Here is a 22951-nt window from a genome sequence, read left to right as displayed (position 1 = left end):
ATGAATGACTCTAGGAATGGGGATGTCCTTTCTCAGAGCGGTGCGGCTGGTGTCCAAGTCCTGGCCTGAAACCTGTGATTGGAGGCCTGGAATTTTCACAGGGTCTTCTGTGTGGAGTAATGTCTCCTCTTTCTGGGTGTCTCTCTGCAGGGAGGGCATTCAGCAAGCCTGGGACTCACTCCCCGTGATCAGAGCCAGCGAGGATTGTCATCATGCTGTCCAAGCTTGACAGTGCCGCTTCAGAGAGAAGACGCCATCAGAGGCAGGGCCATTATCCATGACACTGACACGCTCTGCTCTTAAAGGTCAGCTCCGCTCTTGAGACATATGGGCAGGCCCTTGTGTACCCAAGGGCTTGGACATGATGCATTGGTGGCTGGCGATGAGCTCAAGCCAGCAGCAGCCAGGCACTTCAGGCTGCCCCTGCCATGGCTGCTCGGTTCTGCTGCTCTTCTCACACTGCTGCTCCACACACAGATTAGCCAGCATTTGCTGCCAAAGATGGCACCTGGTGCACTGACCATGGCAGTGGCCACAGTGGGTCCAATCACTAGGATTCTCAAAGGGAGCGTGCCACCCAACTCCCAAGGAATTTCAACGGGAGTTAAGCCGTTAACTCCCCAAGGCGCCTTTGAAAATCCCTCCTTAACTTCCGTGGGTAAGGGGGGTTGGCCAGGCACTGGCGAAGGCTATGGAGTGCATCCCTTCTCACCCAGAGGGAGGCATGGGATCAGGAGGAGATGGGGAGACCCAGGTTGGCAGATGTAACTAGGGATTTTTGCCAGACTCAACTTGAGATGCTTTAAAAGGGCATCTGCTGAGCACTTGCCTTCTGAAAACCAGGCGCTAGTCACTTGGATGTCCTGGCCGGAGCCCTTATGCAATACTATACAGGGCACGTCAAGCCATACTTTTTGTATACCACCAGTCACTGCGATATCTAGGCACTAAAATATATTGACCAAAAAAGGGCATAACATTCCAACTCAATGCAAGCGTCATGCCTCCCTTCCCAGGGTTCAGTCACTCGCCTTGACCTTTATATTGTACAGATACATGGTGTCAACTCCTGTCATCGCTGAGATCAGTACTGGCCTTTGCTCACAAGGGCCACAGGCGAAAACATTCTGATCACATCTAGAAGGGTGGTCTGTAGTCTAGCCAGCACCGACCATAGCCCCGGGTCTCATACCATCTGGGTCTCATTTCTGTACCTCCGAGGAGAATAAATGGAGTTCCACCATGGAGCACACAGCTTCTGCACCTAGCCTGCACTGCTAAACAAGCTTGCTGAGCAACAACCAGCCTCCTTAAGTTCTCTTCCCTCTACCTGCAGGCCACGCTACCATAGGCTTCGATCTCAAAAGCCCAGTGGGGTCAGGACAAGCCTAGGGATGACGAAGGCTGCTCCCTGAAGGTGCGGTGGGTGATTTAGTGGGGGGCGGGAGTGTTCTTTTGAGTCAGCACTAAATCAGTGCTTCAGCTACACTACTGCTGGCTGGCTTCCAGGTGAGACGTAAGACTGAAGCCCTTGTCACTGAGCCTAGGTCCTCAAACGTATTTGGGTGCCTAACTCCCATGGCACTAGGCTCTATTTCTTGGTCAACTACATATTTGAGCAAACACGTTCTGGCTCCTTCAATCCCCCCTGCAGTTTTAATTGGCTATGGTACTCTGCTTTACTTCCTGCCCCAAACTGTTGTTGTGGTTAAACAACTACCACATTCCACCCCAGAGGGGCTGCAATTCAGTGATGGGTAAAGTGATTCATTTTATATAGAGAGAGGAATACAGCAAGCAGGAGAGTATCTCATTTGAAAGTGCTTGGGGATCCAGCTGTTTTGGCAGAACCCCTACATGCAGGCACAATATTAGGAGCTGGAACTTGTCATGTCTCTGTTCTGCTCTAAGCGACTTGCACTGGGGGCATATGACAGGCTCCTGGGCCCCTTTGGATCCATTATGAGAACTGACTTAACCAGACTGGAGGGATCAAGGAATGGCTCTGATCACCCATTAGGACACCTGTAATGCTGAAGGGATTATACAGGTTCTTGGGAATTCTACGCTGGGGAGCTTCAGGTTAGAGCTGACAGCCAGAGCAGGGCAGGGAATCCAAAATACATGAGCCCAGTCCAACGAGGCCCAAGCAGCATCCCCTAACCCATTGGAGACCTTAGGAACAGTGAACAAAACACTGCAAATGGCTGCACCAGCTGTGTCCCTCAATTAGCGAAAGGCTTCTGCCATGTTTCTGTGCAGGAGCCAGCGCTCCTATAGCCAAGGTTACAAACACGTTACCATGAATATGCCCTGGGAGGTAGAGCTTTTCAGCTGCACGTTGCAGATGAGGAAACTGAAGCACAGAGGGCCTAAAGACCACATTTCGCCATCGGTGTCATGCAGGCAAGTGCCATTGATTTCAGTGTGCGCTGAGCGCATGTAGCCAAGGTGACTGGGCTCAGGTCTGCGTCCAGCTGCCTGCACGCAAAGGGAGCAGGGAATCTGCCCAGCGTAGGGGGCATGCCTGGGACAGGAGCATGGCCAGGGCATTTCTGCACTCCACCAATCCCCAGCAGACAGATGGCCCCATGGGGCCGTAGCCAGCTGGGCACACTTCAGAGCAGCTGCCAGCCTTCTATCTAGCTACAAAGAACTCCCCACCTCAGTTGTACAGAAGAGGTACTTGGCACAGTAGACCACACAACCACCCTTCCTCCCATGGTAAAGAAAACTAACAACCAAGAGGCAAGGGGTACATTGACGGGCTGGCTGAACCACTGGTGAAAAGATAGGAAATAGATGTAATAAAAAGCAGCTTCTCCTTGTGCAGAGATGCTAAAAGCTGGTCTCCAGGGAGTCTGTATGAGGGTGAGTGTTATGTAATCCATGTCGGTGAGGAGGGGGCCACCAAGAAGGGGGAATTTCCCAACGAGACATGTTTGGCATAGTGAACACCAGAGAAGACTGCAGGAGACCGGGGGAACCGGGCAGCACTTGACTGCAGAAGTCATTGAGCACATGGCAAAAGGAAGCATTATCCACTGATGGGGCTTTGGGCACATGGATCCTCGGGGGGCAAAGATGCAGGGGTCCTCATGGACTGCAGAAGAGAGTATGCTAGTGGGATTAGCGAGAGGGAGGGGAAAGGGTTTTGTGGTTAAGGCTCAGCTCTGGGAATCAGGGTTAACTTCCCACCTCCTCAATCACTTTCTATGCGACTTCAGGCACTTTACCTTCCTATTCTTCTGTTCCTGAGTTGCACAGTGATGTTCCTTGCCTCCCGCACAGGAGATGCGAGTGGCTCATGAGACTTCATTAATTTTTTTAAGGTGCTTTGAGTGCAGATGGCAGGAACTATGGCCATGCAAAGGGTCATTCATACAATTACCAAACAATGCTGCAACTCACTTTGGAGTCCTGGGGTGTGGTTTGGCTCACTCACACCACAGGCAAAGGCTTTGGGAAAGGGGAATTTAAGGCTGAGCGAGCAGATCAGTAACTTGAGAAGCAAATCCATCTCAGACTGTTTTGTTCAAGGACTAATGGCCTCTGGAGACTCAGGGACTTCAAGGCTAAAGTCAAACACCAGGAAATCCAAACATTTCATAACATGGAAAAGCAGGGCTGAGCTCACTGAGGCTGTGGCCAGACAGCCCCACCAGATCAGGTAATCTGACATCCCGTACATCATGGGCCACCACCACCAGCAGACCAAACCCACAATCAGATTTAGACCAATTCTAGCAATTCCATCATCCTGGCTTTGTTCCTTTTGTTGTTATTTTGTAAGCTGTGTTGGTTTGGGATCAAGGACTCTTTTCTAAGGAGTCTGAAGTCTATGGCTTAACTTTTGAGAAAGTGGGGTATTAAAAATGGGCACCACAGCATATTGGCTTATCACTGGTTTCATGTCTCCATTGTGGCTAGGCTGGCTGTGGTCAATGCTCCTCATATCACTGAATGGCCCACAGCAACAAAAGGCCCAGTCCCATGAGGAAGAGGAGTGGGGACTGAAGGCTTACTCATTGCCCAAGCAGGAATTGGTCAAGTAGGAGTTTTTGGTGGTGTGTGTATCAGTAAAGGAGGCTGGAGTTGGCACAACCATAGACTGCTATGGTTGAGAGTAAAGCATTTGAGTTTATGTGGTTATATACTTGCGTCCTCTTATATGGATAGCACAGTCTGAGTTTATTTTCTCCGGGGATCCAAAAGGGGGCAGAGTTAAGGTGGTTTTGTGTCCCTGAACTGTGACTTTCCATGCTTTCAAATGTTTGGGTTTCTTGTAAGTTTAAACTTGATTTTTCATTTCTTGTCTAACAGTTGTCATACATTTGTGTATGGCTCTCCCTCTCTGAAGTTACTGTTACATATGCTCAACCTTCACCTTAACAAAGTTTTTGTCTGTGAATTTCCTTAGTTTTTATGTCAGTTTTAAGATGGGAGTGTGGCATGCGTGGAGCTTGAGGAGGCCGTTCTCCCACTTCTTGCTGACTTCTCTGCGATCTGCAGGAAAGAAGCCCCACTCCCACAGACTACAGCTGGTAATTGCTGCTTGCCATGCTGATTACAGCTCACTGTTACCATGTGCTTCCCCCCATGTGGCTGGCTCCACCTGATCTCTCTCCTCTTATACTCAGGTGCAGGGATCATCATGATGTACAAGTATGTGTGTACAGCACCTAGCTACTGCCCTACAAATAATGAGGAGGTGTACAGAAGAAAAGGGATCCCTTCCAAGGGAAGGAGGCAATGGGGGGAATAGGGGCTCCTGAGGTAAGGGGGAGCAGCACCCCCACCTCTCTCTGTGGACCTCCAGAGGCCCATGTGAAGGGAGCCAACACTAGCTATCTTAGGAAGTGGAGCAGAGCACCACTGCACCAACTCCCTGGTGTTGGATCAGAGGATCTTCTGAGGGCCTTCCCCAATGCCCTCTCCCTGCAGACGTTAGGGGCGTGTCAGGACCCGCTGCCAATACCTTAGCAAGCTTCAGGAAAGCTCCTCAGAGGTCAGCCAGCCCCTCCCCTCCTCTGCAAACCCTGTGTATTCCTGGTGAGCTATAATTAGACAGGCAGCTGTGTGTCAAGGCTAACTAGGCTCCTTGGTCTCCAGACAGCCCTCCGCCAGCGTGTCAGAGAGCTGATGAGCATATGTAGGCTAGTTGGGAGCTACCAGGCTAACAACGCTCTCAATGAGCTGGGGAATTGCAAGGGGCTCAAAGGGGCCTGCTAGGGCATACAGTGGTGGCAGCCCAACAAACCCCCACACGCTTGCAGGAGTCTGTAGGGGACTGGCGTCCCAGGGAGCCTCCGCTGGTTTGTGGAGTGGAATGTCCCACGTATGCTCCTTCTCCACTCCTTCCCATCACCACGCCTCGCCTCCCAGCTCTCTGGCACTCTCCAGGATTTCTTCTCCACTGCCCTCAAGCGCTGTGCTCTCCTCTCACCCCACACTTCTGCCTGCCAGTCTCCTACTACCCACAGGAAGCGAGCACCTTTGCTGGTCCATGGGTTGTGAGCGCAGCAGGGAGGTGGGGGCAGCAGTACTGTGAGCTCTTCCTGCTATCCCTGCTAGTGCCTGACTGAACCCCCATGCACTTCATTTCAAACATCTGCTCCCTGTTCCCAAGTGAGGGGCTGGAGAAAAGTGGCAGAAGCATGGTCTGACTGTGGTGAGATCTGCTTTTTAATACCTCTTTATTTAAAAGCAGCTTGTCTAGGGCCCTTTAGCTGTGGTGGAAACAGTCGCTTTTCATCAGCGATGAACCTCCCCACCAGTCAGTTACATATGGAGGTCTTAGCTCAGCAGGGGAAAGGGCTAGATCCTCTGGGCCAGATCCTTACCTGCTATAAATCAGCATCCCTTTTTAATGCCCAGCCATTGTTTCTGCTATTGCCCGGACCCGAATGCTGCATCCCAGCTGTGTTCACACCACAGCCAGCTAGAGAAAAGCCATCCCTGTCCTTGGTGCATGGTCTGGTGCCTCAGATCACATTGCAAACCAAGATCCTGGCTCGCAAGGAGTTAAAAGCTGTTTGCATCTTGCCTTAACATGGTGGCTTAGCATTTACTATTTCCATGCCTATAGTCATGATCTAGGCTAAGCAGACCGGGGGTGGGGGTGGGGGCGTTGCTGAGGGACCCCAGACTTTGCAACTGTTCCCAGATTGGATATTCACCCCCAGAGCCGTACACACCACCCATCCTGGGCAGGAGTCCAGGGCTTGGAAATTGTGCTGAGAGTAGACGCTCCCTGCTGTTAGCAAGCCTGCTGCCCTCACCCCTTGGGCTCTCTGGCTAGCTGTCACACTGGCTGTAGCCCCGTGAGATCAGTGCACCTTTCACTGGCCCTGCATCCCAGCTCGCTTGTGCCTCTGAAATCTTGGTGTTTCACATTTGTTTTCCCCTAATACAAATCAGCTGCGTTTGCCAAGGCTGTTATTTCCGGTATCTGCTTAGCAAGTTCTGTGTTCATGGGAGGGACGGCTCAGAATCTACTGAGATGCCAAAAGAGGCTTCTCTCTAATGTTACAATTTTAAGACAAAATTGGCCTGGTTATGATCTAACTTGGGGCAGTTTACACCTGTGTAACTTCCTGGACATGAATGGAGTCATGCCTGATTACCAATGGGGTAATTGATGGAGCTGGCTGAGGCTTGGGTCACAGTGCAGAGCAAGCCTGGGTAAACATCCCTGCCTGGCCCCCAGATACACACCACAAGAATGAGGCAGTTGGACTGCGAGGGTGGAGACAGGGGACCATGCAGCCCTGGGGTGACCCATAGGAGTCTTGAGTGTTGTCCAGCACAATGTTTGCAGAGCATGCCCTGTGCCAGCTACACAGTACCCCAAATCCCACAAGCCATGGGATCAGTGGGCTGGGAGCCATGCACGTGCAGTTTGGAACCACTGAGCAATACAGGAAGGACCAAAAACAGAACCAGGGAGAATCAACTAGATTTCCTTCCCATTATTAACTCTTCACCAATCTATCTACCTGTACTAGTGCCCCTGGAACACTGCAGTATCAGCCTGTCCTGCTTCCCTGGAGCTTTGCAGCTGCCACTCTCAAAGCATTACACAGGTCACTATTATAACCCCTATTTTACCAATGGGGAAACTGAGGCACAGGGACATGGGGGGTCCCACCCTGCCTTAATGGCATAGAATCCAGGCCTCCTGCTTCTCAGGCTCATGGGTTAGTCACAAGGTCATCCTGGCTCCTGCTAGCCCTATGGGGACTGTAAGGCTTTCAGCAGGCTGACGCTGCCCAGTGCAGCTGGCAGACACAAGGACTTCAACAGCATACACGAGGGCTGATGTGTTGGCCCCCACCTGTGCCAGTTACTGTGACATGCACGTACTCGGATCGCTTGCACAGGAGAGGCAGTTAGAGGAAGGCTGAGCTGTATGTCAGGAGCAGCCGTAGGGCACGTCGTCCCAAGGACTGGAGCCACACAGCGTGGGGTGCACACTCCTGCACTGTGCTACCGCTGAGCTGGTGGGGCTGAGGAGCAGCCGCTCAGAGATGCAGGTGCCTTGTGGCTTGGTTTGGTTCCTTGGGCTCAATCCTGGTTGCAGCATAAGCCACGGCAGCATCCCAGACACATCCAGGGCCCGGTGAGGAGCCAAGCTCAGCGGAGACAGCCCGCAAGGGGCAGGGCCAGTGCAGTGCTGGTGGCTCAGGGCCCAGGATGGGAGAGTGGGGGGAGGCTGTTCTTTCCCACACAACAGCTTAGTCACGAGAGCTAAGTGACTCCCTGTGGAGTCGGGGGGAACGCTCCTAAGTGGAGGCAGCCAGCTTCCTTCCACACCGTGAGTCAGCCCTGCAGAAGCCATCTCGAGTTGCTGTCACCATCACCCTGTAATGGCCTGGTGCAGTCACCATCAAACCGCTGCCACCTCTCCCTTCCCCACCACCTCCTGCCGGAGGGAAGGCAGGCTACAGCCTGGCATCGCTGCCACCGGCACCACGGCAGGCTCTGCCTGGCGGCTTGCTACCGGTAATGCCACTGCCCTCCTCTGGCACCTCCCACCTGTCGGCGTCAAGGTGCTTCACAACCATCCCCAGATTCAGCCTCACGGCGCCCTGCTCAGTGTCTCTATGTTTTAGATGGGGAAACTGAGTCACAGAGCGGCAGGGACTCTCCGTATGTCACGTAGCAAGTAAGTGCTGGGAACTCCTGGCTGTCTTGCCTCTGCTTTAACCACTAGACAATCCTGCCCTCCCTATGCTGCTGTGCACAGTGTTAGTGGCACCCCGTCGCTGCTCCTCGTGGTCGCGCTCTCTTGGGCAGACAGAGGGCCCCAGGGAGCTGAGCTTGGTTTGGATCCACAAAAGGGAGGACAGCAGAGCTCAGCCAAGCTAGCGGTGAGGGGAAGCCATACCTGTCACACTGCATGGGCTGGGAGAGTGTGTGCACTCCCCACCCCACCCTCCCATGTTCATGTGGGCCATCAGCTGTTGGGACCCTGATCCCCACACTCCCATTCCGAGACAGCTGGGCACAGCAGCCTTTACCAAGTCACCTCTAGAGCAGCCCTAACAGACAGAGACACGCTGGGCCAACCCAGCAGGCAGGACTCTAGCTGGATGCCTGGATCCAGGGGCAGGACGGGGAGGTACAACACAGTGGGCCTGTGCAGGGGAAGTGGGAAATCTGGGGGTAGCTCCACCCAGCTCTCCTTGGCCAGAGGGGAAGGTTGTTCTGGGTCAGGATAACACAGTGGAGCTGGAAAGGACACACCCCAAAGGAGGTTGGATGGAGGGTAGATGAAGGGGGCGGGAGGACCGTCCAAAGGAGCTGAGCTTGCTGGCTGCTAGGGATGGTGCATTCGCAGCGCTCTGCCTCGGCACATGGCCAGGGAGAGGGTTCCACCCAAGCAATGGGCCTCAGTCTACGCTAGCAGCTTGAACCAGTTGCAGCACGTGCCGGTCACTGCCTTCGCATTAGCCATGCTGAGCTGGGGTCAGTTTTGCTCTGCATCAACACTAGTGGTGTCCTAATCCTCTTCAGTTGTAATGCCTTCTGGGTATCTATCCCACAGTTCCTGGCTCAGCTTCCAGAAGCAATGCATTCTGGGGCACCATGCGGGGCCACTGGTTTACTGGGGACTCTCCCAGGACTTTGAGCTTATCTGCATCCACAGAGGCATTAAACCGGTTCAGCTTCAGTCTGGACCAGCTAAGCTTTGCTGAGTTATTCAATCTGCTGAGACCCTGTTTATTTTTCTGGTTTTCTGACCCCTGGGGCATTGTGTGTGGATGCAGAGCATCCTACAAATGTGCAAGAGGCTGTGCGGGGGTTAGTTTCTCTAGTGGATGCCAGACCATGGCACATGAAAATAAATTTGCTTTGCACGAATTTACAGCCATAGTTCAGGTCAACAAATTGCCCCTCCTAGCAAACACCTGCTCTAGAGAAAGCTGCTGCCCAGGGTAATGCTGCCTAAGCAGTCTGCTCTGGGTGCAAGACTGCACCCCACTCAGTGCCCCAGACAACGCCTGAGTGAGCCAGCCAGGCGCCGGGGGAATCCTTTACTAGGAAGTGGCACAAAAGCAGTTTTCTAAGAGGGATCCAAGCCTGAACGCTAGCTGGCCTGGCTCAGCTGGGGAGACCGATCTGAGTTACCTTGAGCAGCTCCCTGGGGAAATCACTCCCTCCGTTGAGGCCTTCCAGGTTCCCAATGAAGTCAGAGCAGGACATTCTCTTCCCGATGTTCTGGTGGCGACAGGGGCAGAGAAATGTGGCTGGTTACCTTTGGGGAGTGGGAGCAGCGGCTGGCCGGAGAGCCCCCCTGCACCCTGGCGGTAGGACAGCCAAGCATTACAGAGCAGCACTGCCTGGATCTCATGAAAGGCCACTTGGAGATGTGGAGAACCTGGCTCCCTTTGCTAAGGGCCAGGGAGCTTTAAAAAGCCATTCCTGTCAAAATTCAAAGCCCCAAGGCCACTCAGTGATTCCCTTCCCATCCCCCTCACTCTCCTCCCTTGTCTTCCTTACCTCTCCTTCCCACTCCTCTCTTCTCCTCAGCCCCGTCTCGGCTTGCTGCTGCTTTGCCAATGCCCTTCTCTCTCCTGCAACCTTTTCTACCCGCTCATCACGCCTTCTCCACTCTTTGTTGCTTCTCCTTCCCGTCCTCTTGACGCCCCCACACAGCTAACGGGCTGGCTCCCACATACCCCAGGTGCCTTCTGCTAACACGCAGTCAGACAATGGCCACTTTGCTCCCTCCCAGATGAGAAGACGCCTAGTGGAGGAGCAGAGCATGCAGGGCGCTGGAGCTAGCAGGTACTCACATGCCCATGGAGGTCTGTGTTTAAAAGCATCAGGGCACAGGTCAGCGTGTGGACTCCGTCTGCAGCACAAGCACAAGAAAGGTGATCAGAGCACCACTCAGATCAGCTGTGCAGGCTGAAGTTCCATTTAATTCTATTGTGTGGTCCCGGCCCCAAAGCAACTGCACTTGATGGGATTTTGCACAGCTGCTTTGGGGCTGGGACCACACAACAGAAGAGCAGTGAAGCCAGAATTAATGCTACAGAACCCTGTGTAAGCTTTGACATGGCATCCGGCACCCAGCAAGCCCTAAATCCCCATGCACATGGAGCTGACTCAAGGTTGATTCAAGGTGAGGACATGCAGGCATGCGGTGGTGAATTAAGTCAAGAAAGAAACAAGGATGTAAAAAGTCCAGATGAAACAGAGAGATCTGGGCAACTGCTGGTGGCCACTGGAGCATCCGGTTGCCCTGGCTATTTCACTTTGAAAGTCCCTGCCATTCTGAGTCACGGGACTCAGACATCCAAGCACACAGTTACACTTAAGAGTAGCTCCTTTCTCTCTCCTGGTGCTGATCTACTACAGTTACAGGTGGCGAGTGTCCAAACTGTGCATGTCTAGGCCACAACAAGTCTGGCTTTCAGTGAAGCCTTATCTCTGAATTTCCTGGGTTTACAACACTTAGTTTGGGAATAATTACAACATCCCTGTGATTTATTTATCTGTCAGGTACTGGCATGTGCTCTCTGCCTTAACTCCAGCTTAACCTAGTTTTGGTCAGGGAATCTGCACCCAGGTTTACAAACACACACACAGCCACAGCCATATGGTAGCTCACCCTCAGAGGAGACAGCACTGGGGTTGCACTGATAATAGCGTTGTGAAAAATGAGCCAGGACTCGCTCTCTCTCCTGAGTCTCCCCCATCAGGGCCAGCTCCTTCAGAAAGGACCTGAAGAATAAGAGTGGGACATGCATCAAACCAAACACCACCTGCCCCGCCCCACCCTGTCAAGGAGCAGGAGAATTGTCCTTTCTGTAACAGACAGGAAAAACACCAGTGCGTACAACAGGGAGCCCAGAACTCCTACATTGTTATTTCATCCACTTGGAGGATTCCCCACCGAACACGTGATCAGACGGTCCCATGTGCACATCCCAGAACTCTACATCAGGTAGGACAGTTTGCATGGGAACAGCGGCTGAACCCATCCCAGAACTGTCTGGGCTCGGAGACTGAGATTGTGGAAACTCAGCTGTGGCTGGACGGTGTCCAGAATCCATGACATCTCCCTCCACTAGATTGTAAGGTTTGGTATGTCCTCCCATGTTCTTAGACACCAGCCCACGTGATGGGCTCCCAGGTTGGAGATGGTCCTTGGGAAAAATTACATTTCTTGGGCAAGAGGAGAAGTCTTCTTGAGATGTGAACGGCTTTACAACTGCCTTTTGGTGCTGGGTCTAGGGCCAACCTGTGTGGGGGGGGGACCTTTTGCTCTTAACTGCAGATGGCCCGTGTTGCTGGGGTGCACATAGATTCTGATGGTGAACGGCTCCTAAAAACATGTGTGGCCCCATGAAAGATTCTGACCTGAGAGCCTGGTCCAGACTCATCCCAGTGAACACGAAGAATTTCAGATATTCTCCAGCCACCATCTTACTGAACTCATTACTGAAAGAGAGGGGAGAGAGAGTTGAATAGATCAGACCACTGTGACAGACCAGTGTAGAGAGAGAGAGGGAGGGATGGAGATGGAGGGGGAGGAACAGAGGAAATTTTAAGAACATAAGAACAGCTATACTGGGTCAGACCAAAGATCCATTTAGCCCAGTGTCCTGTCGTCCGACAGTGGCCAATGCCAGGTACTTCAGAGGGAATGAACAGAACAGGTAGTCATCCAGCGATTTTAAAGCACTTAGTACAGGGGCGGGCAAACTTTTTGGCCTGAGGGTCGCATTGGGTTTCTGAAATTGTATGGAGGGCCAGTTAGGGGAGGCTGTGCCTCCCCAAACAGCCAGGCATGGCCTGGTCCCCGCCCCCTATCCGACCCCCCCCACTTCTCGCCCCGACAGCTCCCCCGGGACTCCTGCCCCATCCAACCCCTCTGTTCCCTGACAGCCCCCTGGGGATCCCTGCCCCATCCACCCCCCGCTCTCTGTCCCCTGACCGCCCCAGGATCCCCCGCCCCTAACTGCCCCCTGCCGCCCCATCCAACTCCCCTCTCCTTCCTGACTGCCCCCCCCCTGCCCCCCGGGACCCCTGTCCCATCCAACCACCCCTTCTCCTTGACTGCCCCCGGACCTCCTGCCCCTGACTTCCCCCCGCTGCCCCATCCAACCCCCCCCTCCTTCCTGACGGCCTCCCTGGGACCCCTGCCACATCCAACCACCCCCTCTCCCTGTCCCCTGACTGCCCCTGGAACCCCTGCCCCGACCACCCCCCACCGCCCCATCCAACCCCTCCCCTCCTTCCTGACTGCCCCCCAGGGACTCTTGCCCCCATTCAACCACCCTGTTCCCTGCCCTCTGACTGCCCCAACCCCTATCCACACCCCTGCCCCCTGACCACCACCCCCGAACTCCCCTGCCCTCTATCCAACCCCCCCACTCCCTGCCTCCTTACCACACTGCCTGGAGCACTGGTGGGTGGCGGCACGGCTGCACCAGGACAGGCAGCCGCGCCGCGCAGCACAGAGCACCGGGTCAGGCCAGGCTCTGCAGCTGTGCTGCCCCAGGAGCTCGCTACCCTGCCGCCCCGAGCATTGTGCTGGCGGCGCAGTGAGCTGAGGCTGCGGGGGAGGGGCCGGGGGTGAGCCTCCCGGGCCAGGAGTCAGGGGCTGGGCAGGACAGTCCCAAGGGCCGGATGTGGACTGCGGGCCATAGTTTGCCCACCTCTGACTTAGTACCACACCAGGGGACATGAGATAGGACAGTGGACAGTGTGATGGGGGTGGACACACCCAATACAGTCACCAGCTTTGAGGTGTTTCGCACTGATCTCCAGAGGGCAATATTCTGAGTTCTCCCTGGAGCCTGAATGCAGTAATACTTGGTGTAAATGGTGCATGTGGGATGAATTTTGGGCATACGTGGCCTTTTAGATGTGGGTCGTGCGGAGCGCTCCCATGAGCTCCTGCTAAGGGCAGTCTGTCCTTGGGTCTGGCTGTCTCTTTCCTACCATTCTCTGCATGCTCCTATGCCCCTGTGGAGCACCTAGGCATGCAGCAGGCTGCTCTGTCTCCTCAGTGACTGAGCAGCACCCTGGATGAACAGCCTCTCCTCATAATACCCACACGTACTTCTTCCCCAAATGGCGAGCCACGTCTGCTTTTTTGAATCCGTCCAGGTTGTAGAGCCTCTTTGCCAGGCGCTTGGCAGCCTCGAGGTCGGCCTTGTGCCCGTTGGACAGCGTGTCTGTGCTGCCCAGCGCTAGCTGCTCCGTGCTGTCCATCTCGGAGTCTGAGTCCGAGACCAGCTGACTCAGAGGATGGTCACTGCAACAAAAACAGAAGCCTCGGGTAAGTCTTGCAACAAAGCTTTTTCCACTGCATTCTGTTAAGGCACCTGGGCTCCTGACCCCAGGCTCGCCATCCTTTCTGCAGCTCGCTACCTGGATCTCCACAGCTCTCTGAGGAAAGACGTCCCAGGAGGCTTCAGCTCTAGACACTGCTACTAGGCCGCAGTACTGGCTGGAAGTACAAGGGGTGGGATCCGGGTGTTCCCCACTTTGGTTTTGTTTGATGCCCAACCTAGAGTTTGGAGGCAGAGCTGTAACCCATCACCTGACCCCTCCAGGCTGTCTCCTGCCGCTGGGCCGAGGGGCCAGAACCTTTAGGGAAAGGGATATAATTGAAGACTTGCCCTGCGTATATACCCTGCTCTCCAGTTGTGTGGTGTCTGACACATCCCCCACTCTGAAAGAAGCCAGCCACATCTTGCCACCGGGATCCACCCCGCATGGTGCCCTCTCCTCTCTTTCTCAATACACCTGCTTGCTCCTTCCCATCCTCTGCATCAGACTGGGACAAGCTGGACAATTTTAAATCCTTTTAGACCCCCCAGAGCCAAATGTTCACAGACTCTCTAAGGTTCACCTAGCTCATGAGTGCAGATCTAAGCAGGTGCACAAGGTTTCCCAGCAGCATGGTCAGTGGAGAGGACCAGCGGCAGGCTCAACAGAAAAACGAATCCAGCACACTGTGGGAGACTGGGCGGGAGGATGACTCCTCTGCAGAACAAGCTCTCTCCAGAGATGCCAGTCCAGGGCTCGGTCCCTGGTTTTGAAAGGCCCCCTCTAGCCCCTTCTCCATTAGTGCAGAGCAGGTTTCTCCTTGCTGTGCTGACTCAGCTGTCTCCAGCCCTGTGGAGCTGAAACCCAGCTTTCAGAGGAGGGAGGAAATTCACACTCTGCCACAGGCTGGTGGTGCTGAAGTGGAGCCAGGCCCTTGAATGGGGAACTGGGGGTGCTGCTTGGCTGGTGGCCTGGAGAGCTGTGCCTGGGTGCAGCACCCCGCAGGGAGCATGGAAATTGCATTGGTTTATGGCCACCATTGGCCCAGAGATAGGATCCAAGCTGGAAGAACTCTGGAGACTCCCTGCTGGACTGACTGGATCACAGTCCCATGGCCTTGAGCTCAGCTTAACCCCTGAGTGCTGGCCTGGTGAGTAATACCTAGCTCCTATAGCTGTGCAGTGTTGTTGTAGCCCTGTCAGTCCCAGGCGATTAGAGAGACAAAGTGGGTGAGGTCATAGCTTTTCTGGGACCAATATAAGCACCCCAGTAACCTCAGCCTTGTGCTGTGGATACATCAGCAGGTACTTTAATGGTGCCACCCCAGGGTAAGTTTGGGACTATCCATAACACTGTACAAACTCGACTCTTGGGTTAGATCAGTGGTTCTCAAAATGGGGGTCGGGACCCCTCAGGGGGTCACAAGGTTATTATATGGGGGTCACGAGCTCTCAGCCTCCACCCCTAACCCCGCTTTGCCTCCAGCATTTATAATGGTGTTAAATATATTTAAAACTGTTTTTAATTTATAAGGGGGGTTTGCACTCAGAGGCTTGCTATGTGAAAGGGGTCGCCAGTACAGAAGTTTGAGAACCGCTGGGTAAGATGGTGCCAAGCTCTGTGAGCAGCCGCCCTCCTCACCCGAAGCGTTCTTCTGCAGGGGGCAGGCCCAATCCTAGACTCAGTGCAGAAGGCCCAGGGGAAACCCTGTATGCACCAATCAGGGAAGCTGCTAGTGCTGTGTGCAGTCCCACAGCACCCATGCGGGTTCTGGGCCTTCCTGCAGGAGCTGCTGGCATTGCAAAGTCCCTCTTTGCCCTCTCCAATGCAGGCAGGTGCCCTAAAGGCACAATCTAGCTCTTAATCATATTCCTCATAATTGCCAGTGCTATTTCATCTGTGAAATTCTTTATGGTTTATGGAAATACTGTCCCCAGCCAAAAGACTATGGGCCAGTGAATTCTCACAGCTACCAGGGGTTTAGACAAGCCCATTCATACACTTACACACACAGAACAGAGCCATCAGCTCCTTGCACAGCCATCGAATGCTCCTTAGCCTACATCCTCCCCTCCCTGCTCCTGCCTGCATATTGAAGGCATGCAACATAGTGCCATGCATTCTCTGGGTCCCACAAAGCGTGCGTTCAATTTACGCAATGGGCTGATTGCAGGATCTTCGTCCAGTGTGCGACACCCACGAATGTAAATGCCTTAATGGACATTTTAACTGGAACAAACTCCGTGCATTCCTAGGAAAGCAGTAGTTTTATAATCCAAACCAGTATGCTGACTTCTTTACTTAGCACTTCTCATCCATGGATCTCAAAGCACTTTACAAAGGAACGGCGATACTATTATCCCCACGTTACAGATGGGAAAACCAAGGCACAGAGGGGCAAACAGAGAATAGAGCCCAGGTCTCCTAACCTGCAGTTCAGTGCCCAATCCTGTGTATTCTGCTTCCTGTACTACTTCACTCCTTGAGGCCTTAGACTGACATGTTAGAAGAGTTATTCTAGGGTTAGCCTTCAGATCAGACTGACCCAGAGACAGAGAAGTTCTCCCAGTCAAAAGCATTCAGAATCCCTTCAACAGAAAACATTCAGCAACACTGACCTCGTCCAGATTTTCTGGCAGCCCCATAATGTCTTAGTCTGATTTATTTTTACGGTCCTCTAATTGACTTTTAAGAGGCCTCCTCTCCTGAGCCAGTTACAGAATCAGATCTCCTGCAGAGCCTGCTTCATCCACTAAGGACACAGACTCCTCTCCGTTCCACACGGTTCGAGTGCACACTGCATGTGTGGAATTCTGGAAGCCAGCCAAGCATGCTCCACACAGCGGTCAAGTGCAGAGGATGGCAGAGAGCTCTCCCGAGTGCAGCGGGGTGGAAGGGGGTGGAAGGAGATTTAGAGGAGGATTTATCTGCTTCTGAAACCATTTGCTTCCATTTTCCCCAACTCCCCAGCTTAGTTTTTGAACATGGTTCTTAGTCTTGATCTTTGAGTCAGGGGGCCAAATTCAGCTCTGGTGTAAGTAGGTGTAACTCCCACTGAATTTTGTCCAATACGTGCCTGTGATTACAATAAGACCAACACATGAAGTATGGCCCAGTGCTAGGGCACTAGCCTGTGTTTTGACACACCCAGGGTCTATTGCTTGCTCTGCCACAGACTCCCTGTGTGAACCTGGCTGAGTGAGTGTGCCTCAGTTTCCCCATTTGTAAAATGGAGATAATAGCATTTCCCTCCCTTTCAGGAGTGGTGTGGGGATAAATACATTGATGATTGCATGGCACTACAATATGGATATCATAGATTAGAGTTTGTTTTCAACCCCAGTCTCATCTACTGTCGGCCAGCCTTCCAACCCTTACGCACACTGTCCCACTATTGCTGTTGGGAGCAAATTCCTGGGTTGGAGTGGGGGGCACAAAAAAGCCATTTCTTGTAGCCAGATAACCCATAGCCAGCCATGTCACAAACACGTCACTTGACTCCAGGGAGCCAAGTCTTAACTGATCCTAACAGCAAGCATAGCCTGACTCTTTAAGGCGGCATCTACAAGCAGCTAGCAAATCACGTTCCAACTTGTACCTGGCTGAAGGCCCTTTTTGTGCTTTCCGTCCAGAGTCGACTAAAAACCCACCTCTCCCTTTCAGATTCTGTCCACCCGCTGCCAAGGTGATGCTGCTGTTCCATTCTGTTAATGACCAACATCTCCACTGTGCTCCAAATAAGAGGGGACATTTCAAGCCCAACTCAGAGGGGTTATGAGCTCTGTTGGGCCTCTCGAAGTAACCTCTCAACTGCCTTCTCCAGATTGATTTTCTGGCTGTAGCTGAAGGCAAAATCTTGCATTGATCTTTACAATAATTTCTCTCTTTTCTCTCAAAGTCCACATCTCTCTCCTGTTTTCTCCCATCTGCTTCTGACTGATAGGTGGGGTTCCTCTTTGCCTCTTTAAACTGGCATGCGTGGATTAGATAGTGCACTCCTGAAAGCTGTGTAGTATCTGAAATCCACCATCTCCAGCCTGCAATCCTGATTTCAGGCTCTAAATCAGCAGAACCTAGGGCAGAAGATAATCTTTCTGGCACTTAACATTTTAAGATAAAAATGAGCTGATTCATGCTCCAGGCTTTGAAATTAACTTTTTTTTTTCTAATGGCAGAGCTACTATACTATCTTTAAATTGGAAGCAGCAGCCTTGATTCTTTAGTCCTCAAGTTTGGCTATACTGATGACAAGCTAAAATCCATCCCTCACCAAGTCAAAGTCACTCTGATTTTTAAACAAAAGTGCTTTCAAGGAAGAAAACCAATAACCAAGTCTTTCAATCAGTGGCAACCAGAACAAAGTGTGCATGGATGTGAGTGTCATAACCAAGGTGACTCCATTTTCCCTGCGAATGAGCTAAAACATTTCAAGACAGTTTTTCAAACTGTACTTTCTAAAGCAGCATTTCTGTTTGGCTTGAAGAACTATTTAGCTCAAATGTAAGTCTAACATAAAACCTTATCCAGAAGATTGGCCTACACTTAAAAAATAAATCAATATTCAATCTAGTACTGTACAAGCATCTTCTGTGAGTCATCTGCAGACTGACCTGAAACTCCCTCAATATTCCAGTTTGGCATCCACACAGCTTGCATGACACCCCTCCATCCCAGGAGCCCCCTGCTCTGCCCAACGCTCCTCAGAGCACACTGCTATTCCAGTCTGGGGTTGTATTCTCAGCTCTGCTGCTGCATCTCAAGCCTGACCAGCCACAACCCCTCACCATTTCACTAACAGGTCAATTCCCAGGATACCAGTTGTACAACGCCACTTCCTGTTCTTTTTACAACTGTTCTTGTGGGACCCAATTCATGTAATGCCACTTCCTGAACTCACTACAACTGTCGCCAGAGGACAAGGAATCTTTTCATGCCACCTCCGACTTCTGTAGTCATGAGGAAAAGATTAACATTGTACTCTCTCCTCTTGCCTGTTACAGCCCTCACCTGGGGAACAGATTCCCGTTGTGCCACTTCCTGTTCTCATTGTAATAACTGGCAATGGCTCACACCCTGTGGGAGTTTATCTGTTTGTCCGGGGTGTGGGTGTTGCCTGCATGGAGTTGGCTGTCCCCCCACATGCCGTACAGCTGTGCGCTTCGAAGTCACTACATGAAAAAGGGGAACATTCATTCTGTTATTTTCCCAGTCAGTCATTCAACACTGCAGCTGCCATTTGTCAACTGTCGCTCTCAAAATCCTGCTGTCAGCCCCTTCTAGTTGCTAAGCACCCTCTGCCTCCCTTTCCTTGTTGCCATAGCATCCCCTGTCAAGGTGGATACAAGCAGAAGGGAACAACTAGCTTCAGCCAGCCTTGGTTAGTAATCGGTGCTTTCTACTACAGCTCCCCATCCCAAATCTAGACACCCCTTATAATATTTGGCTTCTGAAGCAGCCCTCTGTCTTGCCACCACTGAGTGCTTCATACTGGTATAAAGGCACCAATCAATTCCCTCGTTCATGCTAAAATTCCCATCCCTGGCATGAATTCACGTTGTGCTTTCTGTCCACACCAGAACACGCCACACTCAGATTGATTGAAGCCCTGCCCCTTCCTATCAGGAAGAATGAGGTTCTCAGTTGCTGGGTGTGTTTGGGACAGCCTCAGCATGGTCCTGTATGGCCACAAAGTGCTTGAGTCTCGGAAGAAGAAAGGTGGTTGGCCAGATAAATACAGAGCAAGCAACATTAGGTTGGAGTGATGTTTTCAGAGAACTCCGCACTCCTGGTGCTGGGCACATCAACTTAGAACTGGGCATGGGTTCCCCAAAGGCAAAGGACTGTCCAGGTCCCATCGCAGGACAGAAGGGGGTTCATCTCCAGGCTTTGTCTAACCACCTAGCACTCAATCGGTATTAAGGACCCAATCCTCCAGCCACTGTGTGCACAAAGCTCCCATTGACTGGAGTGGAATCTCTCTCTCTCTCTCTCTCTCTCTCTCTCTCTCTCTCTCACACACACACACACACACACACACACAGAGAGAGAGAGAGAGAGAGAGAGAAGGATCTGGCCCATTTAAACTGGCTGAAGGATGTTCAGGAGGTTTCACTGGAGGATGAGCAGGGCCAGGGCAGCTGGGTGAGGCTCCCAGCACCTGGGCTGGGAGTCACATTGTATTGTCCAGATTTGATGAAGTGGGGGATTTTCTTAGTGTTTTGCATGAATACTTGTGGCCGGTGATATAGGATGATCGCTGGAAGGAGGGGGCTTCTTGACTGGGGCGAGAGAGCAGCCAGAGCCCACCTGGATGGAAGGGAGACTTAGATGTACTGTGCTGAGGGAGGCCACGCCTGAGGCCCTGAGAGTTTCCTATGCTGTGTTCAGAGGCTCAATAAACTCTTCCATTTTACACTGGCTGAGAGTCACTCCGGCCTAGAGATCAGGGTTACATTATTCCTTCTGGGAGTGGAGGCCCTGGGAGTCCAGAGTGAGTGAACTCCCTATAGGGCCCACGGGGAGAGACAGGCGTGCTGGAGGCTCAGAGAGGTGCAGTTCCAGAAGATGGAGGGGCTTATAGCTTAACCCCTGAGAGAGAGTGGACGCGTGAGAAGGGCTGTCACACTGAAGGGGGTTCCTCCCAGGGACCGTAGGGAGCTGAGAGAGAGCAGGAGTCCTGTGAGTCCATGACAACTTGGTAGCAGAGGGCGGTTGGTGGATGCACCCTGTAGACAGTTGGCTGAGAGCGGAGGGGCTCTGCAGTGAGTGGCTGCCAGCGATAAAACAAGAGGAATTGAAGGAACCAGCAAGGAAAGGGCCTAGAACCAGCTCCCTGAAAGGGACCTTGCAGGTCGGTGCAGGGAGAGAGGGCTGAGTGTGGGGAGGCTCATCCAGGAGCAGCTGATTGCCTAGCTGGTAGAGAGTGACCAGTCCAAAGAGCAAGGGCCAGATCCTAGTGGGGCTCTCTGGACACCCGGAGAGGCTGGGAGTAGCGGGGGGGGGGGCAGTCGGGGCAGCAGCAGTGGGTCCACCAGACCTGGTTCCCCAGTCAGGAGGGGGACATCCCAACCTGGGTTCCCTCCAGTGGAGGTAAAGAGATGGAAGCTGGAGCTGAGAGTGCAGGAGCTGGAAGAGTGGAGGCTAGCAGGTTAGCAAACGGCTTGGAGCAGCGGAAACAGGAACTGGAGTTGGAGGAGAAGCAGACAAAGAGGACTTGCGATGGGGTACGTGGGGAAGGACCCCAAGATGCCAGTTCACTAGGAAGCCTAGATTCCAAAGTGTGCCCCAGTGTAATGGGGGAGGGGTTTCGATGCCGACCTCACTGCCTGTGAGAAGGCTTCTGATTCAAACTCAGTTGATCCTATGGATGAGCTCTGCTCTCTAACCCCACCCTGCTTGGCCCTGAGGCCATAAAGATGTTCAGAATCCGGGGACTAAAAATGGTTCAAACAGGCATGACTGCTTAAGTTTGAACTGAACCCTGATGCACGTAGAAAACATTTCCGGGATTATGCAAGACCCCAGACATCACCTACAAGGAAGTCACCACCCCACTCGGAAAATATCCCCACAAAGACGTGTATAATCTGGTGGGATTGGAGCAGCTGTCTAGCATCTGCCATCCCGACTTTAAGATGTGGTTACTGGACCAGGTACACTATTGGGGGGAGATTCAAGTCGGAGACTCAGAAGGGGAGTCACCCAGAGACCTCTCAGAGGTGGGACTTTAGGAAGACGATGCAGGGGTACCCACAAATGCCAGAGTAGGCAGACCCCCCCTCCCCCATGGGACCTGGGATGTAATTACTGTAGGCAAAAGGACACAAAGTGGTGCAGTGTCTAAAAACAAAGGAAATCTTGGCTCAAGAGAGCCCTCAAAGGGTTAACATGGCAAAGGGAAGACAACCTGTAATACAGGCTCAGAGAGCGAGCTGTGTGTCTATTCCACAGCTCTATCCCTTCGGAGGAAGCAGTCACCCACCAGCTCCTGGGGGCAGAGCTGGTCAGGGAGGAGACACAGACAGGCTTCCACCCCAAGTCTAGCAGATAGGTCTTGTTATACACCCCTGGGCTCAGGCACCTCCGATCCCTGGTGGGAGCAGAAAGTGGTGATCAACTGGGACATATTCACAGGGTGGAGACATTCTGGGACCAAGAATTCTTGTTAGTGTGGTGCAACTCCACCAGATGCTGAGGGACTGTATAACTTGGCTGAAGGTCCCAAATATAAAGCCATTCACCCTGTCTATGGCTCAGATTCCTGTGCAGACAGAGGAAGGAATGGGGAGGGGGGGCTGGTAGCTGGGGTCTTTCAGCACATCAACTTTGACATACTCTTGGGTGACTGAGTCTCTTTCAGACAGGCTCCAGACCTTGTAACAGTCAAAGAGCTGAACCCAGAGATAGGAAGGCGGAGAGGGCAGGAGCCAGTGAGCATGTGAATGGCCCGGCTGGCGAGGAGGAGGGGATGTTCTCCCTGGCTAGTAGCACAAGGAAGATCTACGAGGCTTGGGTTACCTGCCTATCTGCAGCCAAATCCCTGGAGTTGAGCGTGACTGGCCGGTCCTGCACCGGGGAGAGGTGGCTCAAGCTGGCTCTGATGCTATAACCAAAGCAGTGGGCTCGTTGCCTAGATGGGGGCTAAAGTGACCGGAGCCAAGACGGTGGACCCAGATCCAGTTGTGCCCAATGCCTACCTAACCCTGAAGGGGGTGATCAGACCCCCAGTTAAGATCATGTAGATACATCTGAAATGGGGCACCCAAAGTGGGCCCCAAAGAGGCTGGGGTGCATGATCCGCACCTGCGGAGGTGCTGATGGGGAATGGATTGGAGACCTGGCCAGACAGCGCCTTGGGTCTTGGCTGTGGCTAAAGGTGGGTGGGGTGCTTAGTCTGGCACCAGCAATCTACCCAGCAGGGGGCGTGGAACCTCCAAAGGGGGGAGGTGAGTTACCAGGAACAGGGTGGAGACCAAGAGGTGTGGAAACTGAGACATAGCCAACAAGGGCTTGGCCCGAACCCAGCAGCTGAACTCCAGACCGAGCAACAGAAGAACTCCTCCTTGAAAAAGCTGAGGGTCCTTATGGGCTCCGGTGTTGCAAGACCCTGGGGAAGAACTGCAGGGAAAGATCCCTGTAAGAAAAGGGATCTGGTACC

The 22951-nt window shown here is 52.9% G+C and overlaps 1 protein-coding gene across 4 annotated transcripts in view; it reads right to left on the bottom strand.

Annotated features, from left to right (window-relative positions):
• Positions 1–22951, bottom strand: part of PSD (pleckstrin and Sec7 domain containing) — a 107283-nt gene that overhangs the window by 18394 nt on the left and 65938 nt on the right. For 2 of the 4 annotated variants that reach the window (XM_043551178.1, XM_007053387.4), the window contains exons 6-10: positions 13583–13777; positions 11875–11955; positions 11123–11235; positions 10302–10360; positions 9634–9723 (exon numbers count right to left, since the gene is read on the bottom strand). In XM_043551178.1, coding sequence (XP_043407113.1) covers positions 9634–9723; positions 10302–10360; positions 11123–11235; positions 11875–11955; positions 13583–13777 — 538 coding nt within the window. Of the gene's footprint in view, positions 1–9633; positions 9724–10301; positions 10361–11122; positions 11236–11874; positions 11956–13576; positions 13778–22951 lie in introns of all 4 variants that reach the window. The other 2 variants (XM_037905472.2, XM_037905473.2) reach the window with 1 other exon arrangement.

This window comes from Chelonia mydas, chromosome 7 (assembly GCF_015237465.2).
Source record: "Chelonia mydas isolate rCheMyd1 chromosome 7, rCheMyd1.pri.v2, whole genome shotgun sequence".
NCBI lineage: Eukaryota > Metazoa > Chordata > Testudines > Cheloniidae > Chelonia > Chelonia mydas.
Note: the sequence above shows the minus strand (reverse complement) of the source record. Positions and strands in the feature narration are given on the sequence as shown.